Source organism: Rhinolophus sinicus, linkage group LG05 (genome assembly GCF_036562045.2).
Source record: "Rhinolophus sinicus isolate RSC01 linkage group LG05, ASM3656204v1, whole genome shotgun sequence".
NCBI classification, from domain to species: domain Eukaryota; kingdom Metazoa; phylum Chordata; class Mammalia; order Chiroptera; family Rhinolophidae; genus Rhinolophus; species Rhinolophus sinicus.
In genome coordinates, this window is record NC_133755.1 from 146,150,602 (window position 1) to 146,177,028 (window position 26,427).

The 26,427-nt window shown below is 34.9% G+C and overlaps 1 protein-coding gene across 2 annotated transcripts in view; it reads right to left on the bottom strand.

The window, feature by feature from the left end:
• The window catches only part of MAN1A1 (mannosidase alpha class 1A member 1), a 156,212-nt gene that overhangs the window by 61,026 nt on the left and 68,759 nt on the right, over positions 1 to 26,427 (bottom strand). For both annotated transcript variants that reach the window (XM_019740975.2, XM_074333505.1), the window contains one exon: positions 5,094 to 5,188. In XM_019740975.2, coding sequence (XP_019596534.2) covers positions 5,094 to 5,188 — 95 coding nt within the window. The remainder of the gene's footprint in view (positions 1 to 5,093; positions 5,189 to 26,427) is intronic.

Genomic DNA, 26,427 nt, shown 5'->3' on the forward strand with positions numbered 1-26,427 from the left:
GATTACCATAAAAAGGCATCAGAACCAAGTTAGTTTTAGCTGTATACTCTTTTATCACATACCATATTTTATAATGAAAATTGAGAACAAGACCATAAACTAATAATAATTCCAATTTACATTTACTTCATAGCACTTTGCAATGATTAATCTTCTTTTACATATTAACTCACTAGATTTTCACAAAAGCCTTAATGAGATTATCAGGATAGATACTATTATTGCTGTTATTTTAGCTTTACTTATGAGACGACAAACTCACTTATGTGAATCATCTAAGGCCAAGAGCTATATTGACAATGTTAAGAAACAGCAGTTTTAATTATGGTAATGATATTCTAATGTCTAATATTAAAACTTTGTGTCTGTCAGTATTACTGTTTCCAGAAAAGCAGTTTGTGTCTATTAAAACTAACCAACTATAATTTAATATTTAAGCACTTTACACCACCAAAGTATTAAGAAACCCAATAAAGGGGCTACTGCCTCTTGTTGCAATACACAGACTACATGCTTCACACAAGATAATCTTTCACTATCAGAAGACATTCAGTTATGTACTATTCTTAATTAAGACCCCACTTCAGTTAAAGTAAAGCAATTTGCAATTTAATTATAATAATATAAACTGCAATGTAACTAATGATATAGCAGACATTTGCATTGGATAATTAGTCAGTGCATAAAACTTTACATAGCAGGAAATAAAAACAGGTGACAGAGTTGTACCTCATTCATTACTTTGCTGGCTAATGAGAGCTGGAATGCAGATCAGTCATTTCCCAGAACATTCCTTGATGTGTGCACGCTGTAGATAGTTCCACTAACCTAATACAACCACCAGGAAAGTGGCAGTTCAGAAAAATCCTCAATGAGAAAAGAGTGATAAAATAATATATAGCTAAAACTAACTCATGTATCAAGAAAGACAGAATAACTATTAGGAATGCTCACACTGTATGCCCTGTGATACAAATGAATAATGGTAACAGTAACTATATTACTTAAATTAAGGACACACTTTAGAAAATCCCCAAATTAAATAAGTTATACCTATAAATATAGTGAAATGGTGAAATACTTGATTTTACAGTCACAGAGGTGATTTTTCTTCTTTAGGTGGGAGGAAAAAAATGCATAAGGCCTCTTGCTAATAGTACTAACAAGAACAGACATCAAATTTTGACATTTTCACATTAGAGAAATTGAGTTCTACCCAAATCTAATCTGTTAAAAAGGCAATGGATTTCTTTTAGCAGAGGTTATTTAAGGTATGCATTTTCATTCCACTATTGTGTTGGTGAAGCAAGCATATTAGCCTAATCAGGTGCTATGTATAACACCTAACTGTTTGTTCAAATTACTACTTGCCATTAAATCACGATTTGGATTAATTTACAACTTAATATAGCAATTCTTGAATTAAGAATTTATTACAGATGTGGCAGAAGAGATAATTATAAAACACTTTTTTCTTAACAGATTTTGGGGGCACAGTTCCTAATATAGAATATGAGTAAATTATGTAGGTTCTCTGCTATTCTCAGTTTGCACAAATACTGAAATCCAATTTGGCTTATTGGTGTTTTGGCTCCAAACGCATAAACCTCTCCAATTCAAAATACTGCTTGCTCTAAATTCAATACAGTTAGTTCTTATCTCTCCTTGGCACAGGCTATCTTACATTTGTCAGTTACATCAGTGAGTGTATAACATACAAAATATATATTCTGCTTTACCAACCATGTTGTGAATACCCTGAGGGAAAGCCCATGTCTGTTTGCTTTTTAAAGAAAGTGAAGAGAAACAGACAATCTTCACAGGAAGGTACAGAACCTTCATCACAGCAGGGACTCAAATAAACGCCTTCTTTTTTTTTTTCCCAAAGAAAAGGTAAAGAAATCAATTGTCTTTAGGCAATAACCTGAATACTAGAGGAATGTGAACAGATGATACCAATAAGCTCACATTTTTTGTTAACATATAGGTGTTGGCAAAAAGCAACATCCATAACTATTTTCAAAATTGAGAGGGATGAGCAGAATTATTTTACAGATAGCATATTCTGTGTCTCTCCCATCATAAGTATTACCAAGAGTTTCAAACCCAGTTAACAGTGAACACACAGCTTTTCTAAAAAGCATCCTCAAGCGCTTTCTTTCTCTTGAGCATCTTTCTACAGACACTCCCTTATTCTGAGAAGGTAATTAAGAAAATGTGATTGTGACAGACATATATTTCCCCCAGTCCTTTGAAACTTCTACTGGTGACAGTCTTCAAAAAACTAGAAAAGAAGCTCCATGGCAGCTGTCTTTTATCCCCTGGCCCATACTGTGAAAATACACAGATTCAGATAAAGGAGCCTATACGTACAGGTTGACATCAACAGCAGATCCTGAAATGTAATTATTGCAGATAAATATGAAACATTGTTTTCTTCTCCTAGAGGAAATTCTTTTAGATGACAAATCAGCTTCACAGCTGGAAGGAGAGTGGATTCAATGAGGACATGTGACTGGGCAAAGGGATAGGAGGCATTTCAGTGGATTGATGTTACTATTAATTTTGCCAAGGCTTATTGTGTAAAATTGGGTAAGTCTCTGCTATTTAGTAAATGGGATTGAGAGTGGATAAAATATAAAATAAAAAAAATTCACATAGAATGCCAAGAAGAAATTAAAAGTTTTCCAATCAGTTGTCAAATAGTCACCTAATTTCCCCTAGTTTAATCTGAAAACATTAGAGAATACATAAATGAAATGGCACATCATTTTTCACCATATGCAATTTTCCTATAATCTTTGAAATTAAATAAAAGCTGCTATGTAAAATACTGTAAATGCAAAATAAGGTCTCATAAAACACTTGAATGCCCCAGTTAATGAATTTTCAAGAGGCAGAGATATGAAAGATAATAGAGGATTCAGTATTTAATAGTTTTTAGAAGTCTTTCTTTATTACATTATACTAAAAAATATCTCCACTGTACACTAAGAACAGATTTAACTAAGGAAAAATCCTCTTTCTTGTTAGAAATAAACACTAAGTAAAGTTAAGTCTGCTTTAAAATAATCCAATTTCTTATGCTTATTTCAAAAGGGGCTAGAACTAATTAAATGATATCAGCATGTGACAATAATTGACTGAATTTTTGCAAAGATATAGGCCCATACCTCTCTCTATTAGTTTTAGTAGGTTTTTAATTTCATTACCTTCCAGAAAGCAGTAAGAACTAGCTCCATGGACTCTTAGGGTAGAAGGTTGGAGTGATCACTCACTCCAGTAAGCCCTAGGTGGGCTCCTATGGTTTTGTCAGATTTTGGAAATTGTGTGAAAATATGTGTGCCCAGGAATATGCATTTTATGAGGAAAGGGACTTACTGCATCAGAAGTTCAATGTGGCCTATGAACCTGAAAATGTTCACAAAGGAACTATGACGGTAGCCTAACTTCCAGTTTACAGATAAGTCTGGAGAGTTGAATTGATTGCTCTAAAAACAATCCTACACTGGCTGTAAAATACCTAGAACCAATTAGTTCAGTGTACTATTCCGCTCATATTATTTTTCTCAGAGGGTATGTAGGGAAAAGAATATGTTAAATGTGTACAGTGTTTTTGTAGCCAGATCTTATTTCAGGTAACAGAGTAGTTTCTAGGTCAGAATACTATCTATAAAAACAAAGTCTAAAGATATGGAAGATAATATAGATGGTCTATATTACCTCATATGTAAAATAAAAAAAAACTCAACAAATGCCAGGCTGCCTCCAAGCCGAGCTCATACCCACTCCTGCCTTAAGACCTTGCGGCACATACTGTGATCTTCAGAGCTCACAGGGAAAGCCTTAGGATCCCTAGAGGGGAAAGCAGATCCTGAAATATCACATTATACAACAGAGATCCACATGAATGAACGTGGACCAGTGTGGGTGGCCTCAGCACCCCTGCTCCTGCCCCAAACACAAATCATGAAGAAGAAATGTGTATTAATCACACCCAAACACACTGTATACCACACCCTCTTGGCATTTCTAAAACAAGAATGCTGTTTCATTTATGCCTATGCACCAATGTGTGGGTAAACATTTAAGTACATATTCCAGCTCTATCATTTACATACAGTATGATGTTAGGCAAATGACTTACTCTGTCTGTGGCTTGAGTTCCTTATTAGTAAAATGGAAAGAACAACAATATTGATCTTTCTGAGTTGTGAGGACTAAGTATGGTATTGGGTTGGTGCAAAAGGAATTGTGGTTTTTGCAATTATTTTTTAACTTTTTAAACTGCAATTACATTGGCACCATCCTAACAATATGTGTAAAGTGTCTAGAATAAGGATTCATATTTTATGAAGATAAACAGCTATCATCATCATCATCATCATCATCATCATCACCACACAGAGGCACATATACAATTAATGACTTCTGGGGAAGAAGGAGGTAAGAAGGAATCTTTAGATACAATGGTTTATTAACAAAATACTCAAGCCATCATGAAAATTCAAGCTATTCCCTAGGAGAATGCCAGAAGGTTTGTTCAGCCCAGGTTTTTCTTGGGGCCACATTCTCATGGACTTGTCACACCAGGGTGCTCCACCCAAAAAGGATGAGAAGGTTGGTTTGATCTGGGTCAGTGGCGCAGTTCCCTTCCCTCCTGGTAACTGTGGGCAGGGTGGCCTCAGGTGCTCCCGGACAGGTACCCCAGCTTGTTGCGTGGGAGATATGATTAGTGCAAGTGTTCTATCTCTGAAATGCTTTGATGACAATTTTTAAGATAATGGGATGCTCTTGGAATCTGAAGAGACAGTTTCACTGATGCAATAGCACCATGAAGTAGTGAAAACCTCAAATTATGTCTGGCTTGGATGACTCTGCTGGGGTAATGCTATCCTATGACAGGGACAGGGACCCAGCTAAGGCTATGGGATACTGAAAAACTATAACTTGCAACATGAGGACAGATGTCAAGACTCCCAATGGCGTCAGTCACTGACACACACAAGTAATTATCCAGCCAGTGTCTATTATTAGATCACAGTGTCCAGCATTTTAACTTAAAATATGTTGTCAAAAATGAAGAGTTTTACCTTTTTATATTCAGCAATGCCCAAGGTATTCCAGAGGGAGTATGAAATGCTGGTAGCAATTTTACCCCAAGTTCCACTGCTTTCTTTCGAAATATCTGAAAAGTTAAAAAAGTAACTTTTTTAAAGTAAGCTATATGAAACTTTAAAAAAAGTAAGCTATAGTTGTAAGCAAAATAAAATATACTATACTACTATCTCACATTTAGTACATATCTACTTTAAAATTTTCTATACATAAAAAAATAAAAGTTTCTCAAATTAATAGCATTCTCAAATTAATAGAATTACCTAGGAAAGGAAGAATGGTCCAGGGACCATTGTGCTGTGGGGCATTAATTACCAATCTTGGTTGCACATTAGAATCACATGGGGGAGGTTTAAATGATACTGATGTTTGGGTCACACTGCTGAGATTCTAATTTCTATGGCTTGGCGTTTTCAGATCAGAATATTTTAAAGCATCACAGGTGATGTTGGGTGATTCCAATGTGCAAGCCAGGGGGAGAACCACTTGGATTGAAAAATCAGGAGATCTGGCCCTATTCTCTCTTCACTTATTTACTAGGGTATGGAGAAAGGAGACGTTTGAAAAATACATTATTACAAGAAATTGATATGTCTTCTTAGCCCTTTATAGTTTTACCTTCCTCTGATGTTAAATGTAGGTAATATGAAAGATACAAAGTTAAATTAGGTCCCAATTCCACCCAGAATTTAGTAAAGGATATATGCACATAAATATCTAGAACACATAAAATGAGAGCTGGAGATAAAGTCACCTAGGAGTTCAGGTGAATTCAGTAAGGCTGTATGGTACAGAAGGCATTTAGATGAGGGTTTTATGTAGCACATACTGGGGACTAATAATGCTAGAGATTGGAGTAAAGGTGTGGGTACTAAAGGGGGCATCCCTGAAGGCATCAGTCTAAACGCAGGTGGAGACAAGTGGGGCCCTGCAGAAGAAATGGAACAGGTCTGCTTGTCTGACCAAAACAGGGGCATAAGGTCAGGCATACATAGCATGGGCCCAAAGAGCGGGGTGTCGTACATGTAAGGCTAAGAATTTCATTTTCTTAAAATGGAAAAATATTGAAAGTTTCTGAGCTGCAAATTCACTTGAGGAAAGCCATGCTTTAGGGAGATTAATTAGATGACACCCATTCATAGTTTTTAGTCCAAAGAAAAACACTGAGTTAACTTACTCATTGAAGGAAAGACTGCTGCAGCCTTCCCTGCTACAGCTCTGGCAGCAAGCAGGTGTCTCGTCGCTTGCTATACTGGATGCCTGAGCATGGTGGGCTGGGAACTGAACTTTTTCCTTCTGCCTTTTCCTCAAACAAGGGAGATGTAAGAAATGGTTGGGGGAGCCGTGAAAAGCATGGAGAATGGAAGCAAAGTCCTCTCCCAGCCAATGGGAAAGGATTTATTAAAAACAGTCATGCGTGGCTTCTCTAGAGGGAAGGGGTCTTGCCCAAACTCCTGCTCTAAGAGCTGAGCCTCCCCACAGAGAAATCTGGGCACTAGGGCTCCCACCCTGATGATAAGCCAGTGATACCAATGTTGGTGCTATTTCTGAAACCCTGCTCTTTGGGAATCTCTCTCTCATTTAGTATGAAAGTTAAGAAAGTAGTGAGTTATAATGCAAAAATTTGATCGACCAGAATTTACGTGAACTAACACTCCTAGAGTGCAAATAAGGACACAGACATTTGTAGTATATAGAATGCTAAAAACTAGAGGTACCATGTTTCCCCCCACAAATTATTATGACTCTCTTTAAAGTGGACAATTTCCTGTTTTGACACCTGACAGTGTATGGAAGGAGAGGAGGAAATAAAAAAGACCAAAAGGTATATTCTTTATAGTCTTCCTTCCCTTTCTCTACCTTACCCTAGAGAATTCCAAGTCCTCTTCTGCTGTAAGGTGTGAGGTGTGATAAAAAAAGTATGGTGAACGTTTGAATAAAAAAAAACCCATTTATTACAGTAAAGGACTCAAAATACACTCCCTCTCGCTTTGAACACACTTATCCCATCGTTCTTGCCACTTCCTGAAGCAGTTCGGAAGTCCTCTTTCATGAGTGTCTTTAGTTGCACTGTCGTGGCTGCCTCGATGTCCTGAATCGATTCAAAATATTTGCCTTTTATGGTCTTTTGACTTTCGGAAAAAGCCAGAAGTTGTACGGTCCCAAATCCAGTGAATAAGGTGGACGAAGACACACTGTAATGTTTTTATTTGAGAGAAATTGCCATACCAGAAATGATGTGTGACATGGAGCCTTTCCGTTGTGATAAAAAAAATACAATGAATGCTACCACTGATTGCCATCCAACGGAAAGGTAGGGATCTTCAATATGGGAAATGGTGCGTCGAACCTTAGTAACAGTGTGTGCCAAGTGTCAATGTGTTCAGTGCAGTTAGTCAGCTGTGAGCTATGGTTGAGAGAAGGTGTGTGGTATAATGTGCCATAAATCATCCTCCATCATGAACACGCTCCGTGTCACACATCGTTTTTGGTGTATGGCAATTTCTGTCAAATAAAAACATTACGGTGTGTCCTCATCCACCTTATTCACTGGATTTGGGACCTTGCGACTTCTGGCTCTTCCCCAAAGTCAAAATGATTCAGGACATCAAAGCAGCCACCGCAGCGCAACTAGACACTCACGAAAGAGGACTTCCAGAACTGCTTCAGAAAGTGGCAAGAACGAAGGGAAAACTGTGTTTCAAGTGAGGGGGAGTATTCTTGAGGGGGATTAATATCAGTGTGTCTTTTACTGTAGTCATTTTTTTTATTTAAACATTCACCCTATTGTTAGATCACACATCATATTATCCAATTACTGCCATCGCTTGACTTTCTTGTTTCCACCCAACTTTTTAAACTGTTAATTAATTAACTACTTTTCAAGAAATTTATATAAGATAAGTTTCAGGCTTTGAAAACTCAAAGCTTATATTTGAATTTCAGCTCCATTTCTTCAAGTTGGGTAATCTTGGGCAAATGGCTTAATCTCCCTGTGCCTAACATTCCTCATTTATAAAATGGGGATAATAATAGCATTTACTATTTTAAAGGTTGTGGTAAAATAAATGCATTATTATATTTAAAGACTTTAGGATACATTAGCAATCACTCTAAAAGTTTAGTTGTATTTTTTATAGTGATAATAATAATGGTATTTCCCCAAGTACTTTCCCTATTTACTGCTTGAAGTTCTTTCTTATCTTGACTTTTACTCAACTGCTGTTCTGGTATCATCTACTCGGGTCTCTCTCTCTCTCTCTCTCTCTCTCTCTCTCTCTCTCTCTCTCCTCTGCCCCCAACAAACATACTTTTGATCATAAGCATTCATTCTCGAGAGCTAAGCCCTCAGTTTTCATCACCCATTTGCATTCCCAAATTGAACTTTCCATTTTAGCTCTAGTTCTGTACTTCTATTTGCATGCTCACATCACAATTTGTGTGTCTTGTTGTCTTCTGACACTTAACATGTCCAAGATGATATTAATCCTTTACAATCCCAAACAAACTTCCCCAGTTCCATCACTGAGTCCCTGGGCTCCGGAGAGCAGGCATTTTCACTTCTGGATTTATTGATCTTTACTCATTAAGTTTAATATTGATTCTGCTGAAATGTTTCATCTATAGCTCATTCTCTTTCTGTGATACAAGCATAGTCCACATTTTCATCATTGGGATAAAAAAGTGGCATGATCAAAAGGAAGGTCCTCTTTTCTCCCATTCTTCAGGATTTTCCCTCCTGTCTCCATTAATCTGTATCTATATTACCAAATTTCTCTTTTTACCATACAATGTTCTTGTTCAAGAAACTATAATTATCCCCTCTGTTGCCTAAAATATCAGGTAAAAACTGATCTATTGACTTTTCAAAGTCCTCTATGAATCAGATCAATCTATTATCTTGTATTCTCTCAAAGCCCACTCTGGCTCCAGCTTAAGTCTTCATGGTTTCAAGCACTCATTGAAGTTCAGTTCACTTTAGTATCTTTCTAAAAGTGTTCCCCGCCCCCGCTTTATTCAGATGTAATTGACATATATAACTCTGTGTACAACACGATACTTTGATACACACATATAGTGTGAAATTATTACCACAATAAGGTTAGTGAACACCCCCATCTCCTTTTTTTGTGGTGCCACCTTAGTATATTTATTGACACAGTTCTCTCATCTGAAACACTCTTTTCTGCCTGCTGTTGGCCAATCCAAATTCACCCATTTTTCAAGGCCCAGGTCAAATCTCAAATCCAGGGCAAGATTCTTTCCTTCTGTGAACTCGTACACGGACAAGTAGAATCACACAATGCAGTATTTGATTACAGAAAGCAAGACACAGATCTCTAAATGTTTCCTTGTGTTACTCTTTTTATCTCCAAGTAATTTTCTTTTCTTTCTAAAAGTAGAGAAAAAGACATCCATTTCTCTATCATTGCCTATTCTACATATCCCCCCCAGCTTAGGTAATTTTGTATTTAAATTTATTGATTTCCTTACAGTATTCCTATGAGTAGCAGGTGGGAAGATATTTATACTCTCAGTTAACAGGAAACAGCGGCACTTCCCATCTTGAGATTTTTGCCTCTGCTAGCAGGTTCCTCTGGCTGCAAAGCTTTTTCTCTAGCTCTTCGCATGCCTGGTTCATTCTTAACTTCAGGAATCCCTTTAAATGTCCCTTTTAAAGAGAGATCTTTCTTAACAACCCCACATAGAGTTGGCCATTCTCACTTATTGTTTATCATATCACCTTTTTTATTTTCATCCCACTATTTATCACATCCTAATTATCTTATTTGATTAGTTGTTTATTGTTTGACAGCCCCACCAGATGTAAACTTCCTGAGGGCATGGACTTTGTCTTGTTCACTGGTGTGTGGGTCTGTGTGTGTGTGTGTGTGTGTGTGTGTGTGTGTGTGTGTGGTGTGTGTGTACCTAGTATCCAGCAAAGTAACTAGTACTCAATAAATGTCCATTTAGTAAATGGATGAAACAACCAAAGAGTAATTAACATACTTGGGGCACTGTAATGAGAAACCACTGACATTCTAGTGTTTGCAAAGTGCTCCATCCTATTCCACTGGTTTCTATTGTCTGCAAATAATTATGTCAAGTATTCAGGAGTCTCAATTTTGGGCACAATTGCAAAATAATTTTGGATGAAAACATTAACTTATTGATGCTTTAAATGAAATTATACATGAGTTTGATTCAATTCCAATTCTTAATGTTTGATTTGTTATCCCCTCCTGAGATATGAAGAGAGGTTACTTGGAGAAGGAATCTAGATTTTCAAAGAGAACATCTTTCTACCTAACACAGTGAGTATATAATAAAATTCCAAACTAGCTGATAAAATTAATATTGTTAAAAGAATGAAGGAGAAATGTCGCAAATCATTTCACAGGGCAGTTATGTTTTAACTAGCACATCTTGGATAATGTGCTGAAAAGCAAATGATCACAGAAAGTACACTAAATGGTACTTCAGTGCTCCTTCCAATGGGCAGGCATGATGGGAGCACTGGACCTGGGCCAGCACACGGATGCTAGGATTGGCTTCAGTGGAAGGCCTGGAACAGGCACTGAACTTTTCTGGTTCTCAATTTCCCCAGTGAAATGGGAGAGCAAGGATGATAAGTTCTATTTTTGATGTATCACTGGAAAAAGTACTACTCAGAACTCCTCAGAGCCAGTGCTAAAATGAGACTGCCAAAAAAGCAAAATTATTATGTTTTACAAAGATATGTTAATTTGTTACTGGATTCTTAGTCAATCTTGGTTTCCAGGGTTTGCTGGTACTTGCATTTGGTGGGGAGGATTTTATAAAGTCAAAGGGCAAGATGAAAAATGACAATAAAATATAATCTATGCTGATACTAAAAGACTTTTTTTTTTTTTTAACAAAAATGAGAATTAAAATTAAATAGAGTTTTTGTGCAACTCGCACCAATCAGTTGGTGAGGGGCAAACATCTCATGACCAAACAGGAATCTTCAAAAAGATTCTGCATTATAGAGATTCTGATTTCATTCATAGTAAAAATCAAAACTAATATAACGTACTGAAAGAACAGTGGTAAAATATGATGAAGTAGCTTCTAAAATAATCTTTTAAGCATGCAACACAAATGGTCCGAAGTTAAGAATTTCAAAATCACTTCACCAAAACTGTATCTTTTCATTACACTTAAGTAACATCATCACAGTCTTACTGCTGTTTTTGATAAATGTTTAAAAAACTTCAGATTTTAGAATCTAGCAAATAAAAACATTTATCTTTTTATTTTACTCTCGCAGATTGGATTAGACAAGGCTGTAAACAAGATGTATGGCTTTTTTTGCCTTCCTAATTTGCAGTTCCCTGAAGAACTGCACAAGAATATTTACACGCCAGAGCAGAGAGTAGGAAAGAAGAAATGAATAAGAACAGACAGCTGTGGAAAAAACCAGTTTCAGTTCATCCACGCTTCAGTTTGAAGTGCACAATCAATAGCAAAGGCTTCTTTTCAAATGCTCATGCTGAAAACATCACTGTTAAAAGATCAAACACTAATTCCCCATTAGTAAAAGCAGAGTTTACCTATTACTCATTTTCACTATCAAAAGCTTTCAGCACAAGATGCCATCTATACGAGAAATATCCCTGGCTGAAAAATAACTGAAATAACCAATGTATTGTTAGCTAAGGTGATTAACACACATAATATGGACCAAATTTAATCATTCAACCAGTAAATACTTATTGAGCTACTCGGGCTTTTCAATTTAGAGTGGAACCTCTAAAGGTTTAAATATTAAAAAAAAAAAAGACACCCAGTAAGAGTTAGTCCAGCAAAAACTTACAGCTGAAGGGACATCAAAGGTCATCTAGTTTCATAATCTTGGTATACAGATGAGGAAACTGAGGTTCAGAGAGGCCTTATTCTCCTAGTTAAATGCTCTGATTTGGGATGGTTTGATGACAGCTACAACCAAGTGAATGACAGCTTCATGCAAGCTCAGAGAGATGTAATTCTTCTGATCCAGAGGGACTCTCCCCTGTGAGTCCCCTACATGTGTGTGCACACATCTTTCTTTCACTGCCTGTTTCTAATCTTTCCATTTTCTCTCTAATTGATCAAAACCAAAAACTGAAATTTTATAAAAATTAAAATAATTATTTGTTGTATTTGTCAAATTGCATTATGCACTTCATTTTTTAAGTTTGTAAGTTTAATTAAGATGAATACTTTTGTCAATAGTTTTGTTTTTCTTCCCTGTGATTCAGGACAATTCAGTTTTTAGCCTTTAGGCAATTAGATGAAGAGAGTGTTCTTCACTTTCCTGAAAAATTAAAGCACTAAGATCTTGTTTATTCAGTGCTAACCTGCCAGAAACCATGGCTCGTAACCAAGAAGAATCAATATAACTGTATCTTAGATTTGAGTTTCTAATGTATGAAAGCACAAAGTTTAAGGGCAAGAAAAAAACTTCCAATAATTTAAAAATTTAGATATAGAATGCCCCTAGTGAATAGGCATTTTAGATTTAGCTAGCTTTTCATTCTCATGAAAAAATTAACAGCTGGAGAAAGTAAAAAGCTAAAAGTCTGCTTTTATACTATCCCCCTAGTCAAAATGAATAAATGTTGATAAATGAATGAATAAAATTGCATCCTGACACTAAGAGGGCTTGGATTTCATTCTCTGGCTCCCGAATGGGGAAAATTTTATGAAGAGGGCAAGGTGAAAAATGGGGAGAAATACTGGGAAAAATTTCAGGCTGTTTTTCAAGGTAGACATTACCACTATCCATGTGGGCTGCAAACAATGCTACCCACTCCTGGAACTAGCCCTGAATTTCCCGAGCATCAGCCAGAATTAAGGTGGCCTCGTCACAGGTACACTGAACAGGGAATCAGGAGGCCTGAGTTCTAGTTCAGGGCCTGCTACTCACTAGTTCTGCCACAATGAAAATGGGTCACTTCGCTTCTCATTGGTTATGGAACTTTCCTGAGAGATAAGGGGCAAAGATACATAAATGACAACCCCACTAAACACCATATTGGCTGTCTGATAGAGGAAATATCTTGAGAAATGATTAGGGTCCAAAAATGGTTTCCTATGAAGAAAGTATATGTTTGTTGTAGAGATAAATGGCGCAGAGCGGGAGGCTAGGGAAAAGAATATAGTATGATGACAGAAAGTTATATGTCCCTTTCCTAACATGCATTCGGTATGGAAGTTAAAAATGCACAAAAAAGGAGAGGAAAACCAAAGGCTATATAGCTCCCACGCTTAGAATTATCCTTAGGTGTTTCACATATTGTATTATCTTAGATATTTTAACTCCTAAAGCACTGACCCAGGAACAATAAATAACAGCATAATAGTCCAAATCACAGTACTATGCTTAAAGATGGGTTGTTGATCTCTCATTTTATCTCACTTTAGGCTTAAAAAATGGGCAAGTTACCAACACGACATTTGGAAAAATATGCAGTATATTGTTAATATAAAAATGCAATTAATAACATTGAATATTAGATAAGTATGCCAAATAGTTTCTGAACATACATTTCACACCAAAAAGATAACATCTTAAGAAAAAAACAAAACACAAAAACCCACAACATAACCCCGCCTGTTAAAGAGACAGGAATTATGTGCCCCACCTGCCTGTGATTTCTAACATAATTTGTGGAATCCACCACATACAGGTTGTTAATATGTGATATTACAGTGTTAAAATATGGACTGTTCTGTTTACTATTATGTGTGCAGGAAAACAGCATAAATCATTTGAAATATACAAAATGCAGGTTTGGAAACCTTTGTTCACTAGAAAGATAAGAGGAACAAAATGACAACCTCATCTATGCGAGGATACTGTAATTCCCTGTCATTTTTGAGTTAGGAGGCATTCTGTGCTAGTGAATTTTTCCAGATACAAACTCTCACCGATAAAGAACATTGATATATTTATAGTTTAACCTTTTTCTTTGCATCGATTTAAAAACCATATTTATCTGTTCTTTTGATTTTGTGCAGTGGACAAGGATGCTGTCTCGGTGACTCGTCATCAGCATCACATGCAGACACTGAGGTGGGGCTGCGAGCCCTAGGTCCTGTCTTCAGCTGTCGGGGCTGCATGATCTTAAGACCTCACTTAAACCCCTCTGCACCTCAGTTTCTAAATGTGTGAACAGGGACCCATTCTCCCAAATCACACAATGAGCAAATGTGATTAACTGCACAAGTGCTTTTTAAAGAGCAATATTAGTAGTTACCACCATCATTGTTCTTTGCCCTAAGATAGCGGTTCCCTCAGGAATAATTGAAGGATGTTAGAATTTTTGTCAATACACTAAATGGTCGAAAAACTGCTGAGCTTTTATGTCTGCATTCCATGATCCTACTGGTTTTCTTTCTGTTACTGGCTATCAGTTCATTAGAATGAAGAGTTCTCACTGTCGTAGTGTATTTGCTCTCCTTCTAAGTTACTAATTTCGTAAACAGTTGTCTGTACCAGGGCCCGAGGATAAGTCAAATGGCTCTTCTGTGTCTAGCTTATGGTGAAGGGAATGAGCTTTTAGTAATGGGCCCTTTTTGTGTCAGATGAGTAAATTTGAGCTATTAACTCGATAGTATGAAAAAGCAATGAATTAGTATGTGATTTAGCAGTAACAGTTTGAAAATTCATAAACTAAATACCTATGTTTACATAGGTTTTGTTTGCTGTTTTGAAAAAATGCAAAATGTAAGTGACTCCTTTTTCATTCTATTAAAGTAAATGTAAATCTGGTTGTCCATCTAATCCTATTAAACTGGTGGATTCAATTTCTGCATAACCCTCTTTTATCATATATTATACACTGATATGTCTAAAGTACTTTTGGGCACTGAGTTCATAATTTTGTCAGCTGACGGATTAACATTTTAAATTATCAAATGGTGATGCTATGGGTCAGAAAATTTAGCAGCAGTGCTATATTTGTCTTATGTTTGCCCCACTGCCCCAGGCAAGTTGAGTAGCCTCTCTTAGCCTGAGTTTCCTCATCTACAAAATAGAGAAACATACTTCTGCACCTCAGAACTCAGAGAAGTTTTCATTTTCTTTTTTCCCAACACCAAAATTTCAATTTTAAAATGTCTTGTTATACACTGAATATATTCTCATTATTGAAAAATCATGAAATTGTGAAATAAGCAAAAAATATAGTATCTCATTAATCCTATACACCCCAAGACAACTACTGTTAACATCTTAAGTCTCTATCCTTCTAAATAGTATTGATTACATTTTTTTTTTAGAAAAATGGCATCACTTCATATACACTATGTTGTAATGTTTTAAATCTATCTCCAGCAATTTAATCTACATTAAGTACAACATTTCTATATCAGAGGTCAGCAAACATTTTCTGTTAAGGGTCAGATGCTAAGTATTTTAGGCTTTGAAAACCACATACTCTCTATAGCTCATGGTTTTAATTTTTTTCACTTATAATCCTTTAAATTATAAAAACAAATCTTAACTCTGGTAGTACAAAAACAGGTCTCAGGCTGAATTTGGTCAGAGTGCTGTAGTTTGCTGACCTCTGTTTTATATTGATGGGTACGTTTCTATAACATTTTTTTGAAACAGCTACATACCACTGTATGGATATGCCACAATTTAGCCAGTCTCTTCTTATTTGACACTTAGGTTACCATTGTCTTGGTAGTACAAACAATAGTGGAATGAACATTCCTGTACATATTTATTCGTACACATGACTATTTCCTCAGTTTGAACGTTTGAAAGTATAATAGAATTTCTGGTTAGACGGTTTCACTATTTATTCACTCATTCACTAACTATAGTTGTGGGGTCAAAGAAGCCATGGACACATGTAAATGAATGGGCGTATCTGCAGTTGGCCAATCCCTGCATTATGTGAACTTGATTGAAAGCATCTTAAATATTTTTCATTTAAATGAATACATTTTAAGACTTTTTCATATATCCTATTTCATGACAACACTACCTCTGTTTTTAATAGATTAGTGTTATAGTCTTACAGTATCATAAATAATTCAGTTAAACAATGCCTTGTATTAATAACTGTAACTATTCAATCAAAATGTCACATAACTCAATACTTTTCTATTAAAAGAGTTTTGAAAATATCTAATTGAAATAGGTCAAGAGGCATTTCCTCTTCAAAATACAAACAATAACTCAGGATATAACTTATCTCATCATTGTGGCCACTCACACTATTGGAATGCTTTTTAAAGCTATTACACACACACACACACACACACACACACACACACACACACACACACACTTCAGCGTAGTCTAAACTTTCTAAATTATAAACTTTCAAAAAGGAACCTCTTCTATAATTCTGACCTTTTAAAAATGTCAATTCATTTATTCAACAAATATTTATTGAGTGCTTATGTACTACATGCCAAGTTGCACAAGGCATTGGAATACATTAAGTAAACAAGACAACTGTGGTCAATGACTCATAATAACACTTGTTTTTGAAGTATAGCACTGGAAAAATGTCCAGAGAGTAGTATTTTATGACGCACAGGAAAGGATCAAGTAATAACTTTCATTTCTTCTCCAAAAGAAAATGAAGATGGATATAATACTTTGGTGGGTACTGTACAAGGTAATCAGACAAATCCTTGTCATCATGATGCCTGACCATGTGAAACTGGCAATGGTATCAGAGATATATAGAAAGGCAATTGTATAAAACTATAGAGAAAGTTATCATTTAGGTGTTTTTGAAGATCTTAAATTCAGCTTCAGGCAAAGCAGACTTCCTCCAATGTGATCTAGGTACATCATATATACATCTTTTCTTCTGTGGCCAGTCAGTATCTTGAAGGTTATTATTCAGATGGAACTCCCCTTTAGTAGCTAAGAAACTGATCTATTAGGTCAGTTAAAAAAATACAACACAAAAAACTAGGTCCAATGGAAAGACTGTGGTAGCAGCACTGTGTATTTAAAAAAGTAAAACTCATGCACAGAGAAAGACAAATACTGTATGAGATCACATATGGGCAGTCTAAAAAAGCTTAACTCATAGACAGAGAAATAGTGGTTTTCAGGAGCTGGGAGTTGGGGAAATGGGGAGATGTTGGTCAAAGGGTTCAAACTTCCAATTATGAGTAACTTCTGGTGATTTAATGTGCAGCATGGTGACCATAGTTAACAATACGGTATTAGATACTTGAAAGTTGCTAAGACAGTAGATCTTAAATGTTCTTACCACAAAAAAGAAACCAGTAATTATATGAGGTGATGGAGGTGTTAACCAAAGCTACTGTGGTTATTAATCATTTTGCAATAATATGTAAGTGTATCAAATCAACATCAATTGTACATCTTCAATTTACACAATGTTATATGTCAATTATATCTTAATAAAGCTGAAAAAAAAAGACTCAAATTTGTGAGGTAAAGCACAGTGGAAAAAACATGGCAGTCAAAGATAAAAAGGGAGTCAAAACAGAAGTGTTCACACTGTAGCCTTCAGTCCAGTCTAAGGGTCAGGCAACAGACCCACAGAATCAAGGTACAAAAGAAATGGACTCAAGCTCTCTTAACATTAAATAAATAGCAATGTACTGGATAAAAATGTAAGATGAACACTGAAAATTTCATGTTACCAAAGTAGAATAACAGTGAGATCTTGTTATTGTGACTCTAATTTTAGTAATTATAAGGCAGTATTGTTGAAGACAAATAACTAAGAACCACAAGAAAAAGCAACTTTTTTAGGGGGACGGGGGTGGGTTGTGATAGAAAATAAAAACAAACAAAAATTCTGGCGAAGTCCAACTTGAATCTTGAAATTGAAGGAAATAAAATTTTAAAAGACTAAAAAAATCTTCATTATATATTAATGACAGAAATTTGTGTCACATATTCTTCAAAGATTATTGTCTTCATTTAACTGGAATTTTCCTTAACATAAATGAAACCCCAAATAGCTTATGCTACGTTTGATATAATGTTTGTCAAATTTTAGGAAAGGAGATTTATTATGATTCCCAATAGAGGAAATGTCTCCCTCAACTCTTGATCTAGTAAATTAGGGCATGGTTTTCTAATTAGTGTTGATAGCTAAATACAGATGTCTATTTTCTTACTAGTTCATTTTTTAAAGAAAGGAATCCTGTTGATTGCAAGAGGAGGGTTTCATGGTATTAGGTTAATGGTTCTCAAAGTGTGGTTCTCAGAACAGCACTATCAGCATCACCTGGAAACTTGTAAGAAATACAAATTATCGGACTCCCACCCAGATCTATAGAATCAGAAACCTTGAGAGTGGGACCCATAAATATGTTTTAATAAGCCTTCCTGGAGATTCTGATATACACCAAAATTTGAGAAGCACTGAACTTCTCAGAAGGTAAAGTCAGGTAAATTCAGTAAGAATGGGAAATTCTTACTGATTCTGCAATGAATCAAGCAAAAATCTTTAATAATCTTTAAATTTAGCAAACAGCACAAGAGGTATTAAGCTATATGATGCTGAATTTGCGGTTTAACTGCCAACTCTCCATTTGCTGTTCGCCTGATATTTAAGAGCAAACAGGACAGCCAATTCCCAAATGAATGACAGACATCACTGCATAATTTCAGTCTTATGTGCTTACCACTGTGCTTTAGGAGCTTATTTTACTGTTAAGTCATGTCTTTAAGTCACTTAATAGCATTAGAATGGAAAGATATGGTCAAATTTATAAGGCCAAGAATGAACCTCCTGTGAGTATTTTATACCACATTGAGAATTTAATTATTGGTTCACAACACAGCATTTACTGTGTTTCCCTGAAAATAGGACCTAGCCAGACCATCAGCTCTAATGCGTCTTATATAATATAATATAATATAATATAATATAATATAATATAATATAATATAATATAATACCAGGTCTTATATTAATTTTTGCTCCAAAATACGCATTAGAGCTGATGGTCCGGCTAGGTCTTATTTTCGAGGAAACACAGTATTAGTGTTTTCTTTCTTTTCACTCTGTTGCAAATCAGTACACAATAGCAGTCGGTTTTAGAGGACAATTTATATGTAAAGTAGCTGTAGTATCTATCTGTGATACCGTGTTTCCCTGAAAATAAGACCTAGCTGGACAATCAGCTCTAATGCATCTTTTGGAGCAAAAATTAATATAAGACCCGGTATTATATTATACAATAAAATATGTTATATTATATTATACCCAGTCTTATAGTAAAATAAGACCGGGTCTTATATTAATTTTTGCTCCAAAAGACACATTAGAGCTGACTGTCTGGGTAAGTTTTGAGTTATTTTCAGGGAAACACGGTAGTTCACATGTAAAATAATCCTTCCTGTTTTAGTATAGCACTAGTCATACAAGGTTAAAAACATTAAAAAAATATTTTTTCAACAATGAGAGCGATGCCAATACTGTCGATTTGGAATGGAATTGAGAAACGTTTGTAAAATAATGCATAGCTTATATCAATAGTGTGAAGAAAATTTATGTACAACTTTCTTAAAGATTTAGATTGAATCATAGAATATGTGGCCTTTTGGCTGTCTGAAGCTTGTCCTGTGGTGGATTCATCAGGAAGGGCTCCTGGAAACATTTCCTAAGTTCTGGCATGTTGATAATAGTTTGCCTCTGTGTCCTTTACACCTGAAAGTCAGTTTTGCTGCATATAAAATCCTTGTTTCTCACTTTTGCTACAGCTGCCAGAATTCCCCTTGAGTTTGTCATTAAAATGGGAGATCTGTTTATAATGGAGAACAGTCTGCATTCAGGTTTTGGGTAAGGAAGAAGTGAAGGCTGTGGTTATTCCATAAGTAAAGAATCAGTGCATGTTCCTAATTGTTTCTGTATCTATAGCAATTTACTGCTTCCTTTGCAGTGCTTCTTCACTTCTTAGCATTTCCTTCCCACTATCAACCAGCCATTTTTAATTCCATAGAATACAAGGTTTTTCTAGGGCATTAAGTTATCCAACTTTTCTACTTCTTTTTCACTCCCAGGTATTTACATATCTGGACTACTTAAGCATTGTATAGCATGAAGCACAAATCTACACTTCATCAGAAGGACTCATTGTGTTTATTCCCACAAATCAGTTAAGAAGTTTTGAGTTATGGGAAAGACACTTCTCTTTGAGATATGGGAAAGTTTTGAGTTATGGGAAAAAAACAGCCCTCCTCCAATTTATAACAATCTGTGAACTTGAATGTCAGTGTATCATACACTGGATTTAGTGTATCATATAAAAGGCATTTATTTCATATTCCATTGTTTTAAATTAATGAAAAAAATCTGAAAGTGCTAAAATGACTTGATCAAGGTACTGCAGTGAGTCAACAACCCAACAGAGTCCGGGAAGCCAGGATTCCAGATTCTAAGAGCAATGTTCTTTCTACTTCATGAGAGCTACTTCTTAAGTCTATTAGGTTAATGTATTTAATACAATGAGCAGTTTAAGTAGATCCCTATTTACAACTGGTTTACCTATAGGCTCAAAATTTGGCAATTTTCCTTAGAAATACAATTTTAAGATGATTACACAAAAGTCTGAAATTACAGGATCTCAGACAAGCAGCTGATATACCATAATTGGAAGAAGAGGTAGAGTTTTAAGGTGAGCAGAGAGTGAAATAAAAGAAGACATTGTTGGCTTTTTATTACATGTACAAAATACTCCCAAAATTTTCCAAAAATTGTATTTGAAAAATATAAAAATTTCTAATACTTGTGTACCTACAACCAAGATCTATCAATTCATTTCATGTAGTCCTACAGTAAAATGTGCTTTGTATTTTAAAAATAAAGGAAAATAGTAAAAACTAAAAAAAAAAAAAATTAGTTTTTAATTACCTTGGGTTTCCATCATAAAGTGAATCTAGATTTTGATTTAAGAAATCTCATGAGTGTCTAGTAGACTATATGGTTTCTTTTTTATAGTCACCTCCTTTATCTCTCATACAAAGTTTTCTTTTTTCCCTGGCTTATTACTGAACTTTTCTCTTATTTTCTTCTTTCTTAAGCAAGCATGCATTGCTTTTTTCTTCTTTCTGTTATTTTCTCTTATTTCTTATTTTCTCTTTTTTCTTATTTTCTCTTATTTCTCTTATTTTCTTCTTTCTCAAGCAAGCATGCAAGTTTCTTATGGGATATTTACTGCTGTAACAATAGGAAAAAGGGTTTCTGCTATGTCTTCTCTAATACCTTCTTTCTATTAGATCCTCTAGAGAAAGACAAAGTCACAGATTGTGCTAAGTACCTCAGTAGTCCCAGATTTTCCTCTATATTAGTAATAAACATAAACTTTATTATGTTTATATGCTTATCAGAGATAATTCTATTATTTTGCTTTTTAAATGGTTGATAATGAAAAATGCAAAGAAATTTCCAATGCATTTTTTATTACAGAATATGAAATACTCTATACACTATTTTGGATCACACTGTAGATTGATTTGTGTGTGTTTGACAAAACAAATCTCATTTGTCTTTTTAAACTGCTCTTGATAATACAAACACTAAGTAGCTGGATCTGAGACTGTGCAAGGATTTATTACCAATCTATCTACTTAAGCTTTGTTTCACCTCCAAACTAAGAATAATATTAGCATCTAATAGATGTTGCTGTAAATAAACCACCATCTGAAATGGGAATCTATAAATTGACTATAAAGAAGGAAATTCAATTATCACTGAATAGTCATTTTCTTTATGAAACAGATGTTAGAAAGAGAAAAAGGTGATTTGCACGTCTTTATAGGCTAGATTCTTGTCAGAAAAGTTAAAAAAATTAAATCTTAAAGGGAGTCTAGAACTGAATCCTGAGTAAGTATAGAGGCAAAAGTTTGGTAATTTTTTCCTAAGTCTATTGCATTTTTTCTTTAATATTTTTTTTCTGAAATAAATGAACAAGTATAAATTGTAATGGTTGCACAATATGGCATTATGTGGGCATTCTATGATCTGCTCCACCATTCTTTTACTGCTGGAAATTTGAGATTTACTGATTTTATAAAATACATCCCTTAACTGCTTTAGGTATAATATATTATATTTTGGATTTTTCCTTTGAATAGATTCCCTAATGTAGAATAACTGGAGCTAAACAAATACCTTTATTAAGGTCTTACATCCATAGACCTTAATAGCTTTTCAGAGCAATTATATCAAATTACATTCCCTTCAGCAATGTCTGAGCAAATTTTTGCCCTACTCTCACCAAATTGGATATTAACATGGTTTTTAGTCTTTACTAATTTGATAGGAAAAAAGAGGGCAGAGAAGAGTCAAAGAATTGGTATTTTGAGTATTTATAAAAAGAATAAATAATTATTCTGCATTTGGATATGGGTGAAATACATTGAATGGATAAGTAAAACTAGTGGGAAATGCAATACCCAGGCAGTGATAAAATGACATGGTAATACTTGAAAGTATGGGAACTTCCCATTTATCTGAATACTAATTAAACTCCATTATTTGAGGTAGATCTTGAATTTCCACAATGGAATGGACCCCTAGAAAAAACTCATGACAGAATGCTGGGTCACTGGATCTAATCTTAGTTTAATCTTATGGGCCCTGGTTTTGAGTCTTGTCTTTTGACAGTAGTTAACATAATTGAAGGAAACCACATTGTAAAATGTTGGTTCACTGAAAATCTTAAAGACTATGATAACTAGATACTTTAATCATTTTTTACAGTTACTTTTACGACATGTGACAATAAATCTCAGCTTTCCTTTCTCTCTTTGTCTAAATAAATGAAATATAAAATGCAAACAGTCAACTGGATTCCAAATTTTTGTTCACAGTCAGGAGAAATTTATTAAAGTGCTGTCAACTGATGATAGATTTATGAGCTATTTCTAAATCCTATTTGGAATTCTCTAAATACACAAAAGCATTCCAATTGTATTGGTAAACCTTCACAATTTATGTCTGTTAATAAAGCCAAAAGATTTTAGTTTCATTTGAAGTAATTTCATTCCATTCTTTTTCCTTCATATTTCTTTATCAGAAAATATGATTCAAAATCGAAAATACTATTCAAAATCGAAAATACCACTTTTTTCCAAGTTGTGCACATCTACCAGGTTGGTGCAAAAGTAATTGCGTTTTTTGCAATTATTTTTAACCTTTTAAAATGCAATTACTTTTGCACCAACCTAATGTATAATTCAACATTCTCAATTACTACTGTCCTCAATATGCCTTACTTACAAAGAAATTGAATGTATAACTTAATCACTCAAGTGTCATGCTAAAATATAGATATAAAATTTATCAACATTTTGAACTGTACCTGACTCTAATTCAGAGTAAAAAGAAGAATTAATGCTAAAATCACTTAGATCTTGATAGACATTGCAAAGTTTTTGCTACACTGGACAATGAGAAGTATTTTATTTTACTGATGAAAAGAATGAGGGAATGAAGGATGAAAACATAGAGAAGGAAAATGAGAAAGCTTACAACTTAAAGAATTATGTGGAAAAATTCAAGGAACTTTGTGTTTTGAAAACAGGCATAAATGCAATGAATAAATAATTTCAAATACAACTTTGAATACAAATCTGTTATAAACTCACAAGTGTTATGAACATATCAGTTTAATTTTCATACCTTATTATTCTTTGTTGCTCAGGAAGTACAAGATTTCATGGGTGATAAAAGCTTGTTGCTAGCTCATTACATGAGGTTTACATGTTAAACTGATGAGCAAGTCAAAAAGAAAGACTGTGGTGTCAATCCTGGTAACGTTCGTTTTGGGAATAATATGTGGGCAGGGTCAGGCAGGGTCAAATCTGAGTTTGGTCACTTCCTACGTGACTCAGGAATCAGCCACACAGAGCTTCATTGTATCTACAATATGGAGATGATGCAATTTCCCCATATTGGTATTATACACCTGGCACACAATAAACCCTCAAAACACGGTCTTTTTACCACCATTATCATTACCATCACTATCCTCCTCCTCCTTCCCCTCCTCTTTGTCCCAAAGGAAAAACAGAAATCTATCATAAACCCAGAATTCTCGAATTCCTCTGTTCAGAATGTTATTTTCTCTGACTCTTCAATGGCGTTATTCAGATTCTGGCTCCAATTTGGCCTAAAGTAGTCTTCCTCATCTCCCTAACCCTCCCTCCATCACTCTTTATCAAATGAGCGTATTGTAGCGTTTCACAGCACTTATCATTATCTGAAATTATCCTGTGAACTTAACATTATATCTCATTAGCATGTATACCAGGGGTGCCAAAAAATGTATACAAGTGGACACTTTGGTCAGTGTTGCTCAAGCAGTAGCTCGCCATAATCAGAAGTGTCTGGATGCTGATGGTAACCACTTCGACCACCTCTTATAATTGCAGAAGTCAAACGTGACTGGTATTCATCTTTTGTTATTAGTTTATATATCGAGTACTATAATTTTAGTACACTTTTCCTTTCTTAAAATGTGTATACATTTTTTTGGCACCCTCTATATTTTATGGGAGAGGGGATTTTGTCCAATTTGTTCATTGCTAAATCCTCCAGAGTCAAGAACACAGTCTAGCACATAACAGAGGATCAAAACTATCATAGATGGTGCATAATATCTGCTAAATAAGGGTGTGAATAATAAACAGCTAAATATGTTAATACTTGCAAACCTGACAAGATGACAGAGCTTTAAGATCCACTATATCTAATTTTTCAGAATTATACTCTAGGTTAGCATTGCTATAAGCCTAGTCATAAAGCATGAGATAGCATTAGGTATTCATAACGATTAGCGAGCAGAAACTCAACATAAGGCCACAGTTGTTATTTGAATTAACAGTTAAGCCTAAATTAAACAGCAAGTATACTTTCTACATGACTAGAGTAAGTTCACAAGAGAAGACTAAAGTAAGAAGTCACTATTTAATAATTATAAATCCAAGTTAGATGTAAGAATTGAAACACAGCAGTTAGCAGTGGTTTATAAATTAGAGCAGTTGTGGCTATTATTATATCAAGGGGGGAGGGGGTGGGAGATGAGGGTAAGGGGGATCAAATATATGGTGATGGAAGGAGAACTGACTCTGGGTGGTGAACACACAATGGGATTTACAGATGATGTAATACAGAATTGTACACCTGAAATCTACATAATTTTACTAACAATTGTCACCCCAATAAACTAAAAAAAAAAAAAGAACTTTAAAAAAATCTGTTAAAATAAGATTAGACAATGCATCAAACAAACAATATTTATAATACAAAGGTGACAATCTCTTCTACTTATGTGGTCTCACCCTAATCTTCTGGCAGGAATGGAAAAACAAAACAAATGTTTAGAATAAAGAGCTGTGGAAAAAGTTCTTGTGTTCTATGCTTATACCATTAAAGCTCTTATTTTTCAGGACCCTAGAATTAATCACTATTTGTATTGCTTCAGAGGAATTGGATTACTTTAAATTAAAATAAAAATCAATTATTAAGTTCAAAACAAACATCAGCCTCAAGACTTAGGTTCACTATCAATGTAAAAGCATTTTCAGCGAAAATATAAAATGAACTATTTGCTTTCAAATGCAGAATTAATGGTGGCATATTCAGATATATCAGCAGATCGCACTTGGAGAAACACTTCATAATGCAGCAGAAAAGGGTTTAGTTACTAGAAAGGTTAACCCTAAAATTTGTTAATGAACTATTTTCTAAAATGCTTTAAAGAAAAAAAACTTAAAAAAAAATACATATTATAAATTTACAGCATGAAAAGGTTAACATGAAAGCTTGTAAATGACATCTTTAGAGTACTTACTTTACAAGCACCTGCTACACACTGAATGTTTGTGTGCCCCAAAGTTCGTATGTTAACTCTTAATCCTCAATTTGGTGGTATTTGGAGGCAGGACCTTGGGAGGTGATTAGATCCTGAGGTACAGTCCTCATGAATGGGATTAGTGCCCTTAAAAAGAAGCCCCAGAGAGCTCCTTTACCCCTTCTGATGCGTGAGGACACATTGAGAAGATGGCTGTCTATGAATGAGGAAGTAGGTCCTCACCAGACAGTGAATCATCTGGCACCTTGATCGTGGACTTCTCAGCTTTCAGAACATTGAGAAATGAATGATAGTTGTTTTTATCCATCCAGTCTAGGGTATTCCGTTATAGCAGTCAGAACAGACTAAGATTGTACCTAATTACCAAACCTTAAAAATTTTAACCAAGAAAATTTTTATAAATCAACTGATTTACACTAGGTAAGATTTAATTTTTAAAGGAAATCTAAAACAAATTCCTATCAC